The following is a 13,499-nucleotide window of genomic DNA, read 5'->3' on the forward strand; positions in this document are numbered from 1 at the left end:
AGACAGACCCAGAGCAATGAATAGCCAATGAGCAAAATTCCCCAGACAGCATGGCAATATATATCACAAGAAGAGACAAGCCAAACACACTAAATCACACAGTGGGTGACTATGGACAATGAGGGATAAAAGAGCGTCATAGATGCCTTATGGCAATCTAGCTGAAACATTACTATGGCTTTCCATTTAACATGTCACTTCCTATCTATAGTTAACTTATATCTGCCCTATGGTAGTATGCTAGATGTCTTTAACCATCCTGTCCTGTTCCCTGCTTAGTGATGCTGGGTTCTATTGACCTTGACGTTATCTTTGTAGTACAACTGTACAATCTATTTGAAAAATTCTCTAAATATTTGATTACAGGCCTTCTATCCATCCATCCATCCATCCATCCATACATCCATCCACCTACTTGTTACTGTGGTAACAATGGTGTCAGTGGTACCACTTGATACCACTTAATAACACCACATGGATATTATATGCAGTAGAATACACCAACTTTATATGATTAAACCACAATTTTAACACAGATGATAAATACATAATGCCCTAAGAGACGAGACAAGTACAGTTTCCCAGCCAATGGACTGAGCAGAAGGGAGGGAGCTGTCACGCATTTCCCCAGATACTAATGGATAAATGATTTAAAAGGCATTAAGTAATTGGATTTTCTCTCTGCTTGGGTTTTTCTACTCTTGCTCAGATTTACAGCAGTATTCTTGCATGCTGTAAAACACTTTATATCATTATCAGGGGCCTGGGGACCAAAAGACTCGAATGCTACTCGTGAGATTTGAGAAATGCTAAGAAATAAAAGCAGAGTTGAGGAAACAGGAAAAGAAACCAATGTTTTTCACCCACACTGTAAAAGTGTCAGTAAAAGAAAATGTATTGACTGACATTCGACACAAGGGAATGTGTGTGCAGTAATGCCAATTTGTGCAAAAGTACACAATAGTATTGTATTAAATACGAACCATGGTGTATTTGAAAGATAATATTACACTTCAATTATCCTAATAGTAATTCCAGCTACTAGTCCTTAATATAGATTAATAGTTTATCTAGTGTTAGCTAGCTTGCAAATGATCTCAGCTAACAAGCTGATGTTTTTATTTGTTGTCACTTTAAATCAGGAGAAAAGCTAGTGGAAAGGAGCTTATTTCTTGCTGAACCAAGGAAGCCTGGAAAAAAAGACCAGAGTGAAAAATATGATATAAAACTGCTTGATTAACTATTTAGCGGGCCTGATGATAGATCACTGAAAAATGCAACAAGGTTACATTATCAAAGATAATACTTTTAGCCCTAAGCAAATTCAACACTTTCTGGTTTAGATAGTGATGTAGGTGATCAAACGAATAGGAAGTCCCTTATCTCATAGCATGTCAAAACTGGCAGTGCCTCCTGAAAGAAATTTTTCCTCTTCAAATGAATCGAGTCACCAACATTTAGCAAACAAGCAACATATTCTTACTTTTCTGTTCTGTTTGCTGTTTACAGTAGACTGTAGGAGTATTACTGTACAGGTGTGCTGCTTTTTTAGTCTATAACATTTTGATATGAAATATATTGAACACTGAGTCCCGAACCCTGTACATGTTGCCCCTTTTATAATACTGTACCTGTAAATGAGCACTTCGTCATCGGAGCAGTTGTACTGCAGCTGGTACATTTTCACTTTGGGAGCTGCCTTGCTGATGGACCATCTGATGAGGGCAGAGTCTGCAGTCACCTCAGAAACCCAAACTGGCTTGTCCTTTTCTGGTTGGCCCTTGGGCGTGGCCTTCGAGGTTCCTGTAATATCAGAGAGGCGGGATTTGGGTTGTCCTGTTCCGTTGTTTATGTGGGGCAGCTGGACGATTGACAGTTCCACTGAAGCAGTGGATTCACCGGCAACGTTGGCAGCAATACATGTGAATGTGCCAAAATCTTTTGATGTAGTAATGGTGATAACAAGTGTGCCATTGCCATACACTACAATCCGAGAGGAGTTGCCAAGGAGACGGTCATCAGGGGCTACCCAATGGATTGTGGGAGTCGGGTCTCCAGTGGCCTCGCATCTTAAGCTGGCTGTTTGACCCTCTAGAACTAACATCCTGTGTGTGTGCTGTGTGATAAGGGGCTGCTCACATATAAACTCCTCCTCCCTTATGGTCCAGAAGTAACGCCCCTTCAAATTTGAAGGAGAAGCACAAGTTTCCAAGTCATTTTCACGCTCCAGCCTTCGAAACCAGAGCAGCTCACAGTTGCAGTGGAGCGGATTGCCACCGATGCTCAGCGAAAGCTGTGGTGCAAACGGCGTAGAGACTTGCACCAATTCCTGCAGTGAATCTTGTGCCCGAGCAAAAATTGGGTCTGGCGGAAGCTTCCGAAGGCGGTTAGATGTCAGGTCCAGACGTGCAAGTCTCTCCAGTTCAGTAAAGGTACCTTCAGGAATGTATTCCAGCAAGTTGTGGTCCAGCGTGAGCTGGTGCAGGTTGACCATGTGACGCACTGAATCCCAGGGCAGCATCTGCAGGTTGTTGTATGACAAATCAAGATCCTCAATTGCAGGCACCAAGTCCTGGAAGGCATGTTCAGAGATGCGGCATAGCTGGTTATTGTTTAGAATTAGGTACTGAAGGTTTACAAGTCCCCGTAGATCATCCGGTCCCAATTCTGCCAGCCGGTTGTTATCCATGTGCAGTGAGCGCAGTGTCTCAAGGTCAGCAAAGGAGAATGGCTGGATGGAACTGATGCTGTTGCGTGACAGTGTCAGATCCACTAATTCACTCATATTGGCAAAGTCTTGCTGCGTAATGCGTAAGATGAAGTTTCCACCTAGACGGAGCTCTACCGTGTGCCGGTTGATGTCAGTTGGTACGAACAAAAGGCCTTTAGCTGGACACAGTGTCCCAAGAGACTCAGACAAATTCTGGCACACACAGTATTTGGGACAAGCATGAACAGCCACCACAGTCATAACCAGGACCAGCAGCTGCCAAAGCACACGGTCCATGGTCGATTCATAAAAAGGGGCCTGTAGGAGGAAGAGAAAGAGAGAATTTAAAAATGATTAGTAATTTAAAACGCTATAGACATCATTAAAAATCTTATCCAACACTAACTAAAGAGGAACAAAATAGCATTATCTTTGGAGCAAGTCTCTGTGGCAGATGTTCATTTACTGTACTGTATATGGCTTGGCACAAAGAAAGCACAACGACCATGGTAGATTCACACAAGTGGACTGAACGTAAAAGTATGTGCATCTCCAACGCCCCCTTTCCCAGCACGATCATGAATAGATTGTGTTTGTAACAATATACCATCAGTTCGTTAAAAGATATGAGCACATACAGAACAAAATAATTTACTTAAGTTAAAAAAAAACATGTTTGAAATTCGTGTGTTAACTGCATTTAAAGCTGCAGTACGGGACTTTTTTGTGGTTAAAAATGAACAAAAATTTATGATTGAGCAAGTACATAAAAATCAGTGTTCAAAACTGTCTCCATACCTGACACCGATTCGCAATGGGAAGCTTAAAATAATGATTTATAACTTGAGCTCTCGGGTGGGATTTCGTGGGAAAGGTCAGTTTGACATCATTTGCCTTTGCGTGGATATGTCACGTCGATAAACAGAAACAAGAAGAGCCGGCTACTATATCATGTGTGTGGGTGCTGAAGATTGTGGCGTGTTTATAGCATGTTCTTGTTTGTAGCTTGTTCGTAGAACAGTTGCTTAGAATTAAAACTTGTCCTCTATGGTTGCTTTTAATCTGGATAGTTTTAAACGGCAATCACCGATAACATCTGGGTTATCAGCTGTTGTCAAAACCAAGAAACTTCGAACTGTCAAGAGCCTGTAGTCAAAAAGGGAAAGCGACAGAGCCCGTGCTAAAACGAGAATAAATATCGGCATGGGGTTTGAGAGGTTTCGAAAACTCTGAGATCTGAAGGGATTGAAGACTGACACAGAGATGGACTTTTTTCTGCTGAACAGGTAAGACACTTCAGTGACTCAATAGATAGCTAACTAACATTAGCACACTTGTTCGCTTGATTCAGCTAGTTATTGAGTTTCCTATGTTGTTTTCTTTTTGTTTGTTTGTTTGGCTATGGTCAGTGTGGTAAATTGCACTTTTTTTCTGCTAGGTATGAGAGAGAGAGCAATTCAAGAAAACCGTATCTGCCGTCACCTCCATTGTCAAGTTATGTAGCTAACAAAAAAACAATACGTATATCTTAAACCTTCAGATTCAGCCGCGCAGAGGAGCAGCGCCGAAGCACAACCCACGTAAAGAAATAACTCCACAAGTAACTTGCAATTTTATGTTTCAAACAGAGATGGCGATAGAGAGATAAAAGTTCAGTACTGCAGCTTTAAATATCTTCCTAATACAATAAACCAAAACTGTGTTTACATTAATTCATATGACAGATGCCTCAATAACTTACAGTTAACTTACTCAAATAACTTACAGTTTGAGAGCACAGAGCTAAGCAGATGAGGGTTAAGGGCCTTGCTTAATGGCACAAAAGTGACTGTCTGATGGTCATGGAATTTGAACTCACAGTCTTCTGATCAAGAGATCAGGAGCTCAGAACATTGACTAAGCCATCACTGCATAGGGCAAGTACTCAGAAGTTTTCTTTGTAGTATATCAATTCCTTTTTTCTTTATAGTAGGAGAAGGACTGAATGCTACATTAGCCAGTCGATATACATCTAAGAAGGTTACAGCTTGAAATTATATAGGCAGGACAGTAACATAGACATCATTCATATTTCTGGGTGTATGTGTGTAAACTTAGAAACACATGCTTGAATCAACAAAAAATAGCTTGAAATGAAACTACACCGTCTAGAAATAGGATTATTCATAATTTGTTTGCAGTATCATAAAGAGAAATATTTTGACTATATTCTATTTTAACTATATTTTTGCAGTGTTTCTGCATTTCAGTCTTTGTAAATAAACGCATATATTCAACTATATTTCAAATTATAGATGATTTAAAAGCTGTCAGTACCATATAATATAAGCAGTCGCTACTTAAACCCATCTCGGATTCAATTAATGAGTAAGAAAACAGCATTATCTTTAGAGCAGTTCTCTGTAACAAATGTGTGTGTGTGTGTGTGTGTGTGTGTGTGTGGGGGGGGGGTGTTCACAGCTACCCAGGGTCATCCCTATGGCCGCTGATCCTCTTCTTTGATCATGGCTGTTTCATCTTTTGGTGTGTGTATTACTGTGTGTTCAAAAGCTACATAGGAACAGGGGGAGTCCAACAAAGCACTGCAGCCAAGCATTGTGACTTAATGTGAGCATCTCAGCGTGATGTTATTTTTTCACACCTTGGTCTTTACCTTTATTTATTTATTTATTTATTTTTTACCCCTAATAACACAGCAGAGACTTCCAGAAACTTTACAGAATGCTAAACTTCTCGCAACAGCAATGCTAAAAACAACACTGGAACATTCAGTAGTGCTAGAAGTGTTCATGCGATAGTGAGAGAATACACTCACACAGTGTCTGGCCTGACACAGATAAGGAGGAAAATGTAATCAGACACAAGTAAGCAGACTGCCCACCTGGATAAAATTGCAAAAGACAAGCCAGAGCCATTAAGCAGAGAGGTTAGTCATTCCACACAACTAGGTAACTGCTGAAACATGACAGGAAGTGGCACTTCCTCTTGTATCATCTCCCCACTAGGCTGAGTGCATCACTGATCCAACATTACTCTGTCACTCACTGCACACACACCAGTGTTAGTTTTTAAAACGAGTTCCAAGTGTTATGTTATTTTCAGTTCATTTGGATTTCAATTTATTTTTTAGCTTTTCTCCTTTGTTTATATACAATCACCAGCCAATTTAATAGGAACACCAGTACACCTGCTCATTCATGCAATTATCCAGCCAGCCAATCATGTGGCAGTAATGCAATGGATAAAATCAGTTCTGTGGGTGGAAATGCCTTGTTGATGAGAATGGCCAGACTGGTTTGAGCTGACTGGATGTTTACAGTAAGTCAAACAACTACTCGTTACACCCACTGTGAGCAGAAGAGCATCTCAGAAAGTACAACAGGTCACTAGCTGAGACGCATGGGCTACAGACCACACTAGGTACCACCCATGTCTACCAAGTACAGGAACTCACAGAAACTGAACATTTGAAGATTGTAAAAACATTGCCTGGTCTGTTTCCAAACTTCAATTGTCCAGTTTTGGTGAGCCTGTGCCCACTGTAGCCTCAGATTGATGATTTTCCTGAAATACTCAAACACTTGTCTGGCACCAACATCCATGTCAGAGTCAAAGTCACTGAGTTCACATTTCCCCCATTCTGATGTTTGATATGAACACTACCTGAAGCTCTTGACCTGTATCTGCATGATTTTTTGCATTACACTGTTGACACATGATTGGTTGGTTGGACGATTACATGAATGAGCAGTTGTACAGGTATTCCTAATAAAGTGGTTGATCAGTATGTGTTAGCAATGACACTGTCTGTGTCTGTACCTCCAAATGTCCATATTTGTACATGTGGACATGGCCTAAACTAGAAAGGTTTGTTAATATTAAAGATGAACCGTATCACTAAGGAAGACACTGGGGAACTGTTTTTCGAACTGTGTGTGAACTTTGGTTCTGTATCAGGTCGTGTGTGATGTGATGTGTAGCAGTCTCAACAGGAAATGTGCGTGGGACCAATCCCACTTGTACGATTATTATTTTTATTTGTACAGTATCTGTGTGCAATATTTCGTAATGAATTTATTTATTTCACATGATTTTTTTTATACATTATAATTTTCCTTCACCATGTTCACTTATTTTTAATATGTTGAAAACGTTCTGACACGATTTATCTTTTTATCACAAAAACTTGCCATATATACGGCCAGGTCCATAAATATTTGGACAGTGACGCAATTTTCGTAATTTTTCCCCTGTACACCACCGCAGCGGATTTTAAATGAAGCAATCGAGATGTGATTGAAGTGTAGACTTTCAGCTTGAATTCAATGGGCTTTAACAGAAATATTGCATTAACCGTTTAGCAGTTGCAAGCCTTGAATTAAAGATGAAAGTCTAAACTTCAATCACATCTTGATTATATCTACACTGTATACACACAGATATGTTTACACACGTATGCATAAATAAATAGAGGATTCTTCTTCCACAGAGGATGAAAATCCATCTTCCCAAGAAGAAGATGGCAATGTCAGAAGTATTTTGGAGAGCTTTTCAGAACAGTGGAACAAACCAGGCCCTTTCTCCAGATCATTGAGGAGGAAGTCACCACACCACAAGTTAGCAGACAGTATTCATGTGGATGCTGAACCATTCATGTGGTGGAAAAAAATGAATGAAAGTTCCCCCATGTAGCAAAAACTGCACAACGACACCTTTGTGTTCCAGGAACCTCTGTTGCGAGTGAGAGAATTTTCTCCACTGCCGGAGACATAGTAAGTGCAAACCGCTCTCGTCTTGCTGCAGAGAATGATGACAGGCTTATCTTTTTACAGAAGAACCTCAAAATACAGCAATAGATAGCTGAGCTGATATTGCCCTGACAGTGATATTACACTTTACATTCTGAATGGTTAATTTATGATTACTGAAGTAAAGGTATGTTTATGTGAAATGGTCAATTTATGTTTACATGCATGTTTATTTTTTAAATTTAGGAATATACATGTTCCCCAGTTTGTATATGGGCTACCAGCAGCTGTGAGCCGCCAGTGTTAATTTATATATATTTATATATAACCTCTTACCTTACCGGTCGTATAGATGTTCCTAAGTATAGAATAACAAAAAACACTCTGATTGATGTGCCAAGCCATCAGAACCAATCCAAACCGAAAACCGTGGTTAAAAAACTGAGGTATGTATTGAACCATGGGCTAACTGGATTGTTGCATCTCTACGATATACGCACGCACAGGGTTGGGAGGTTATTTAAAAAAATTATTCTGTTACAGTTATAAATTACTGCATTTTTTTTTTTTTTCATAAGTAACATACTCCAAGTATCACCCCATGAAAGTAATGTAATCTGATTATTTTTGGATTACTTTAAGGTCATATATGCAAATAACGTCAAGAGAAAATCAATATGATCTATAATACTTTTATTTAGAGCTTATAACAAAAAGAGGACATCTTTATTTATTTATTTGTTTATTCTTTTTCTTTCTTTGGGGGGTGGGGGGGGGGTAATATCATTCAAAACAGTGTTACTATGAATGCAGACTTTAATACACTGAAGAAGACACACTATTAGCATCACATAAATATATATAAATTCCTACATTCTTTTGAATATCCATGGAATAAAATAAAATATTAGATGCTATGAGTGTATCTTCTACCTTCATTTACACATTTGAATGACTATGTAATATGAAACAATGTGATCACATGAAATTAAAAATGACTGTATATGGCCGTGGGCGTTGTTTCGGCTCGGGACAGATGTCATTTGCTGCTATTGTCAAGCAACCGTTTGATGTCGTACACAACAGCGCTTCACTTTCGCGCATTCGCTGAAAGAAGGCTAACGGTTGACAGGCAGGAATTTGGCCAATAGTTGCTGCAAGCCTTTTATAATCGACCAATTGGTGTGTGATGAATTACAGAGCGGGGTTAAACAATGCAAACATGCGCACACACGATGCAGTATTAGACCATAAGCACATCATAATGAAACTAAAGCCGAGTCCCAGACATTTACATAAATTTAGAAATCCTGGCCAGACACTTTTTTAAGATCCGAATGTCCGGGAAAAAGAGGACGTATGGTCAGCCTAACATAAACATTTCAGAGAACAATGTTGGCTAATATCTACGAAATTAACTTTGCGCAAAATTTATTTGCACATGCAGCAGGAGGTTGCTCATGTAAGCAAAGACTAGAAAGAGAGACCCAGAAATATAATCAAGTAGCTGTCTATATTGTGTGTAGACTATGTCAAAAGATGGATTTAAATTAAAAAAATAATTTTATTCAATGAAATTCTGATAGTATTCCTATTTTTACCATATGTACCTGTTATCTGATTACTTTGTTTTTTGACGTAACTGTAATGGATTACAGTTACCAGTTTTTTGTATTCTTATTACGTAAAGCTGTTACATGTATTCCGTTACTCCCCAAGCCTCAGCACAAGGTAAACAACAATGAAATGCATTGAATATCACATGAGATCATATATCTGATTATTGAAAGATGCCGATTTATGGCTGATGAAAGTAAACCCATCATTTGGTGTAGTATGTTCATAAATAAGGTCGTTCCATTAGAAGGAAAGGATTTGGATGCTTTAGAGCAGAACACACAGTGTCTGGCACCCCATAATTCCTCACGACTAAATGGGTTCATTTGCTGAAAGGCCAGTACAAGCCAGTTCCTGCCACCCATGTAGCATAAATCACCAAGAAATCACAGGCAAGGACACGGAGGCTTTGGCGAATGGACAAATCTTCCATGACCATTTAATTTGAAGCCTGGATGTGGATATCCACACACACACACACACACACACACACACACTCCTCCTACTGGGCTGGAAGCACTTTATTGGCTGCAGATAGAACAGGATCAAAAGGAGCTTGAAAAAGTAATGGTACTGCTCTCCAGTTAGTGAGAAGAAGCTAATCCACATAATTTTATAGTTTGGCCACTTTGGAAAAAAAAATGGTGGTGGATTGATGGTAAGGAACAACTGTACAATATACTAAATACAATGACAATTTATTCCATTTAAAGATAAATAGATAATATAAATAAAAACTGTGTTGTTCTGTATATAAAATGCCATCTCTATTTGTCCTGCCATTTCCAGCTTGGGCTTTTTCTAACAGCACAAAGAGAAAACGCAAGAGATAAAGATGTAAAAACATCTGGTTTAACCCTGTCCCCTGAAATGGGAATGAGACGTTGCCTGAGCTTCACGCTGTTGGAAGTGCCTGCGCATGACCGGTATCTGAAGTCTGTGTGAAATCATGCCTATGTATAGGCCAGCCATGGTCAGGTGACGTGGCAATTACACATGTTGCGTGACTATAAAAATGCTACCTGTGAACCATGTCCTCAACCTCTATTATCTGAAGTGAAGACGCAATTCACAGGCATGCCCCAGTATGACAAAGGTATGTAATGTCTTGTTCCATTCTCGGGGAACAGGGTTACAAGCATAAGCCAGACGTTCCCTTTCAAAGGGAACTCAATGTTGCGTGAGCTTCTAAACTGTAATATCGAATGAATTTGAGTGGCATAGATCCACAGCACACATATCCTGTAAGGGCACCCCTTTGTATTAAGCCTTCAAGGAGGTGACCCCCCTAGTGGAATGAGCCCTCATAAGCGATAGAGGTTGATTCCACTATCCAATTAGAGATGTGCTAGTTTCGACACAGCATCACCACTACTGTCACCACCAAAGTAGACCATCAAATGCTCCGACTTACGTCACTGGCTGGAACGGTGGACGTAAGTACAGAGAGCCCTTACTGGATACAGAAGGCGCAATTTCTCTTGTTCCGATGTAAGGAATGGAGGAGGGCAAAAAGCCTGCAACACTACCAGCTGGGCAGCATCCTTAGGTTCTTTAGGAATATAATCCGGCCTAGGATATAGGAAGGCATCGGCTAATCCAGGGGCAAAGTCAAGACAGGAAGGGGCAACAGAGAAAGCTTGTAGAGCACCTTACTCACTTAAGAGATATCAGGGCCAGCAGAAGAGCTACCTTTCGAGTCAGAATCTTCTCTGAGGCTGATTCTAAGAGTGACTCACACATAAACCTTGATGTTAGAGGATGTTGCCCCACAAAGGCTCCATCAATAGGGGTGTGGCTGGCTGACATGGCCATTCTACATTGTAGAAGGAGCCAACCCTGCTGAGAAACGTCCCTCTAAGAACTCCAGGACTGTAGCTATTGTGCAGTTCCTCACACCACAAGACAAAAAGTCACCACTTGAGCACATACAATTTTCTTGTGTTCAACATGGTCTCTACAACCTCGGTTGACAGCTGGTGCCCCTCAGGGGACAGACCCACAGTTTAGCTGTAAAAACCTCCCTCCCTCAGAGAATGGGGTACATGTTCTATGGCCCCTTTTTCCAAGAGGGATCTTATTTCCTGCACTAACGCCAGTCTCTGCTCTGTGCTGAATTCTATGGTGAGCACACCTCTGAACCAGTGGGGTCGAGTTCTGAACTGGACCTGGTAACCCTTTTCAATGGTTGACAGAACCCATGGAGACACATTTGGCAGTAGTTTCCATGTCAACGATAGCATTAACTGTGCAGCTGAACAGGCCAGAAGGTTCAACAGGGTGTCCAGCAGGGAGACCTTATCCTATTCCCCCTTCCCTGAGAGGTTGGGCCATAAGTGCCTCTCTGCCACAACCAAGCTACCCATAGGACAGCCGATATGATCATTTGCTTGGTCGCCCGAAGAAACAAATCCATGGTGCGGCAAAGCTCTGCCACTGCCAATTCCATCCCTGCTGTCGAGCTCACTCAGCAGGTCCGTTTGGTAGGCCTGCAACACTGTCATTGTATGCAGTGACCCACAAGCAAGACCCGGTGCCTCATAGGCTTTGCCAACCAATGCCTATGTGGCCTTACACTGCTTGGATGGCAAAGCTGGCCCCCCTAAATTTGCCGTTAATGGAGAGAGGTAGTTCACAAGCACCTCCTCCACCTTGTCCTGTTCATTCCCCACAATGGCCAAATAATTAGACATTGTGAGGTTATAAATTCAGCGTGTATGGTTTTTCCTAGAAGCATGATATTTCATCATGCACTTCTGGAAAAAAGGGGAGTTTTCTGCGGTGTGAGGGAGCTTTATATTCACTGGGGAGATTTATATTCATCCAGCTTGCTGCGAGCCACTTCCTCTTCCCCAGGCCAGTCTAGATTAAGCTTCTCTACAGCCCTAGTAATCACTTCAAGCAGCTCTTTATATACTTGAGAGGTGCTGTCCATTTTTGGTGCAATGGATCCCCCCTCTGGCTCCTTAGACTCAGAGAGGGTGGGTTGGCTTTGCATACTGGAAGGGGGAGTCGCAACATGAGCTCCAAAATCCGGTGGAGAGTCGGACCCAGAAGACAGAACAAGAGATAGAGCCATGGTTGTCTCCGGCTCCTCTTCCAGATCCCTACGGTATCCCGAGGACTTGAGCCGGCTGGCTGCCTCAGCAGTGGCCGACCCAGATCCGTGAGGCTCTGAAACCCAACTCCCTTCGGCTGAGAAGAGAGATCGAGCCATGAGTGGAGCTGCCTGATTGTAAAGCGCTTACAATGTACACAATAGGTGTGATGCACACCGGTCCTGCATAAGGGAGCTTCCCACAGCATGAAGCTCACCCAACACTGAGTTTCCTTTCAAAGGGAACTCCACTTTCTTCATGTCCTCAATAAACAGGGATGGTTGATTATCATAATTACCAAATCAGTACTCGTTAAGTGGCAAGTAGTGCAAGACAATTAATACAATACAGATCATGCTATAATGGAGGATGAGGGAAAGCAAGAGATAACAGAGGGACAAATTTCTCATTCATTCACTTTCAGTAACCACTATATCCTGGTCAGGGTTGCAGTGGATCTGAAACCTATTCTGGGAACACTGGGTGAACCCTGGATAGAACACCAGTCCATCGCAGAGGCCCCATGCACATACTCGTTCACACCTAGAGGAAATTTATTTTAGCCAATCCACCTTCTGGCTTGTTATTATGAGAAGAACACTGGAGAACCCAGAGGAAACCCACACAGACATGGGGAGAACTTGCACAGAAACTCTGCATAGACAGTAACCTGAGCTTAGGATTAAACAGGAGACCCTGGGGCTTTGATGTGGCAATGCGACCCACTGCACCACCATACTGTCTGGATAGATTTCTGTCATTAGTAAATAAATTTAACTGAATAAACTTATCCCTAGGAGGATGACTATCTTTCTGGCCATATCAACCATCATAATTATGTCATCATTATCATCAAAGACATAACATACATCAAATGCCTCTCAATATCTTCCAAAAATTCTGCCCAATTTATATCACCTCTGGTCACAAGCTCTCTGTCATCAACAAAGATCACATTCGTGTGCCTGAGCTCAGAACTGCAGGGTCATTAGCAGCTCATCTCTTCAAGAGAGGCTTTAAAGACTCAGCTGCAGATCTTCCATGACGCTCCTCTGCTGCCTGATAATATTGCCTGGGAGTGAGCGCTATTGTGCTAAAATAGAAAAATGTTAAAAAAGCCCCATAAAGCATGTGAGCCATGAAAAAAGTTGCTGTAAGATGTGTTAAGCTGCTCCGAAATGTCACTGAACTTATGGAGAACTGGATTAGAGGAGAGTACTCGGCAGCCCCACATGTTAGATGGCGTGTGCTCATAACTCCTCTCGCCAGGGAGCATCTATAAAAATCCAAGCCAAATTGAAAATATAAAATATTGAATCTCCAATA

General features: G+C 41.3%; 1 protein-coding gene across 1 annotated transcript in view; it reads right to left on the reverse strand.

Annotated features, from left to right (window-relative positions):
- lrfn2b (leucine rich repeat and fibronectin type III domain containing 2b) overlaps window positions 1-13,499 on the reverse strand; it is a 141,605-nt gene that overhangs the window by 10,392 nt on the left and 117,714 nt on the right. Inside the window, exon 5 of the mRNA XM_017455439.3 lies at window positions 1,632-3,028. Coding sequence (XP_017310928.1) covers window positions 1,632-3,007 — 1,376 coding nt within the window. The 5' untranslated portion in view covers window positions 3,008-3,028. The remainder of the gene's footprint in view (window positions 1-1,631; window positions 3,029-13,499) is intronic.

Source organism: Ictalurus punctatus, chromosome 25 (genome assembly GCF_001660625.3).
Source record: "Ictalurus punctatus breed USDA103 chromosome 25, Coco_2.0, whole genome shotgun sequence".
NCBI lineage: Eukaryota > Metazoa > Chordata > Actinopteri > Siluriformes > Ictaluridae > Ictalurus > Ictalurus punctatus.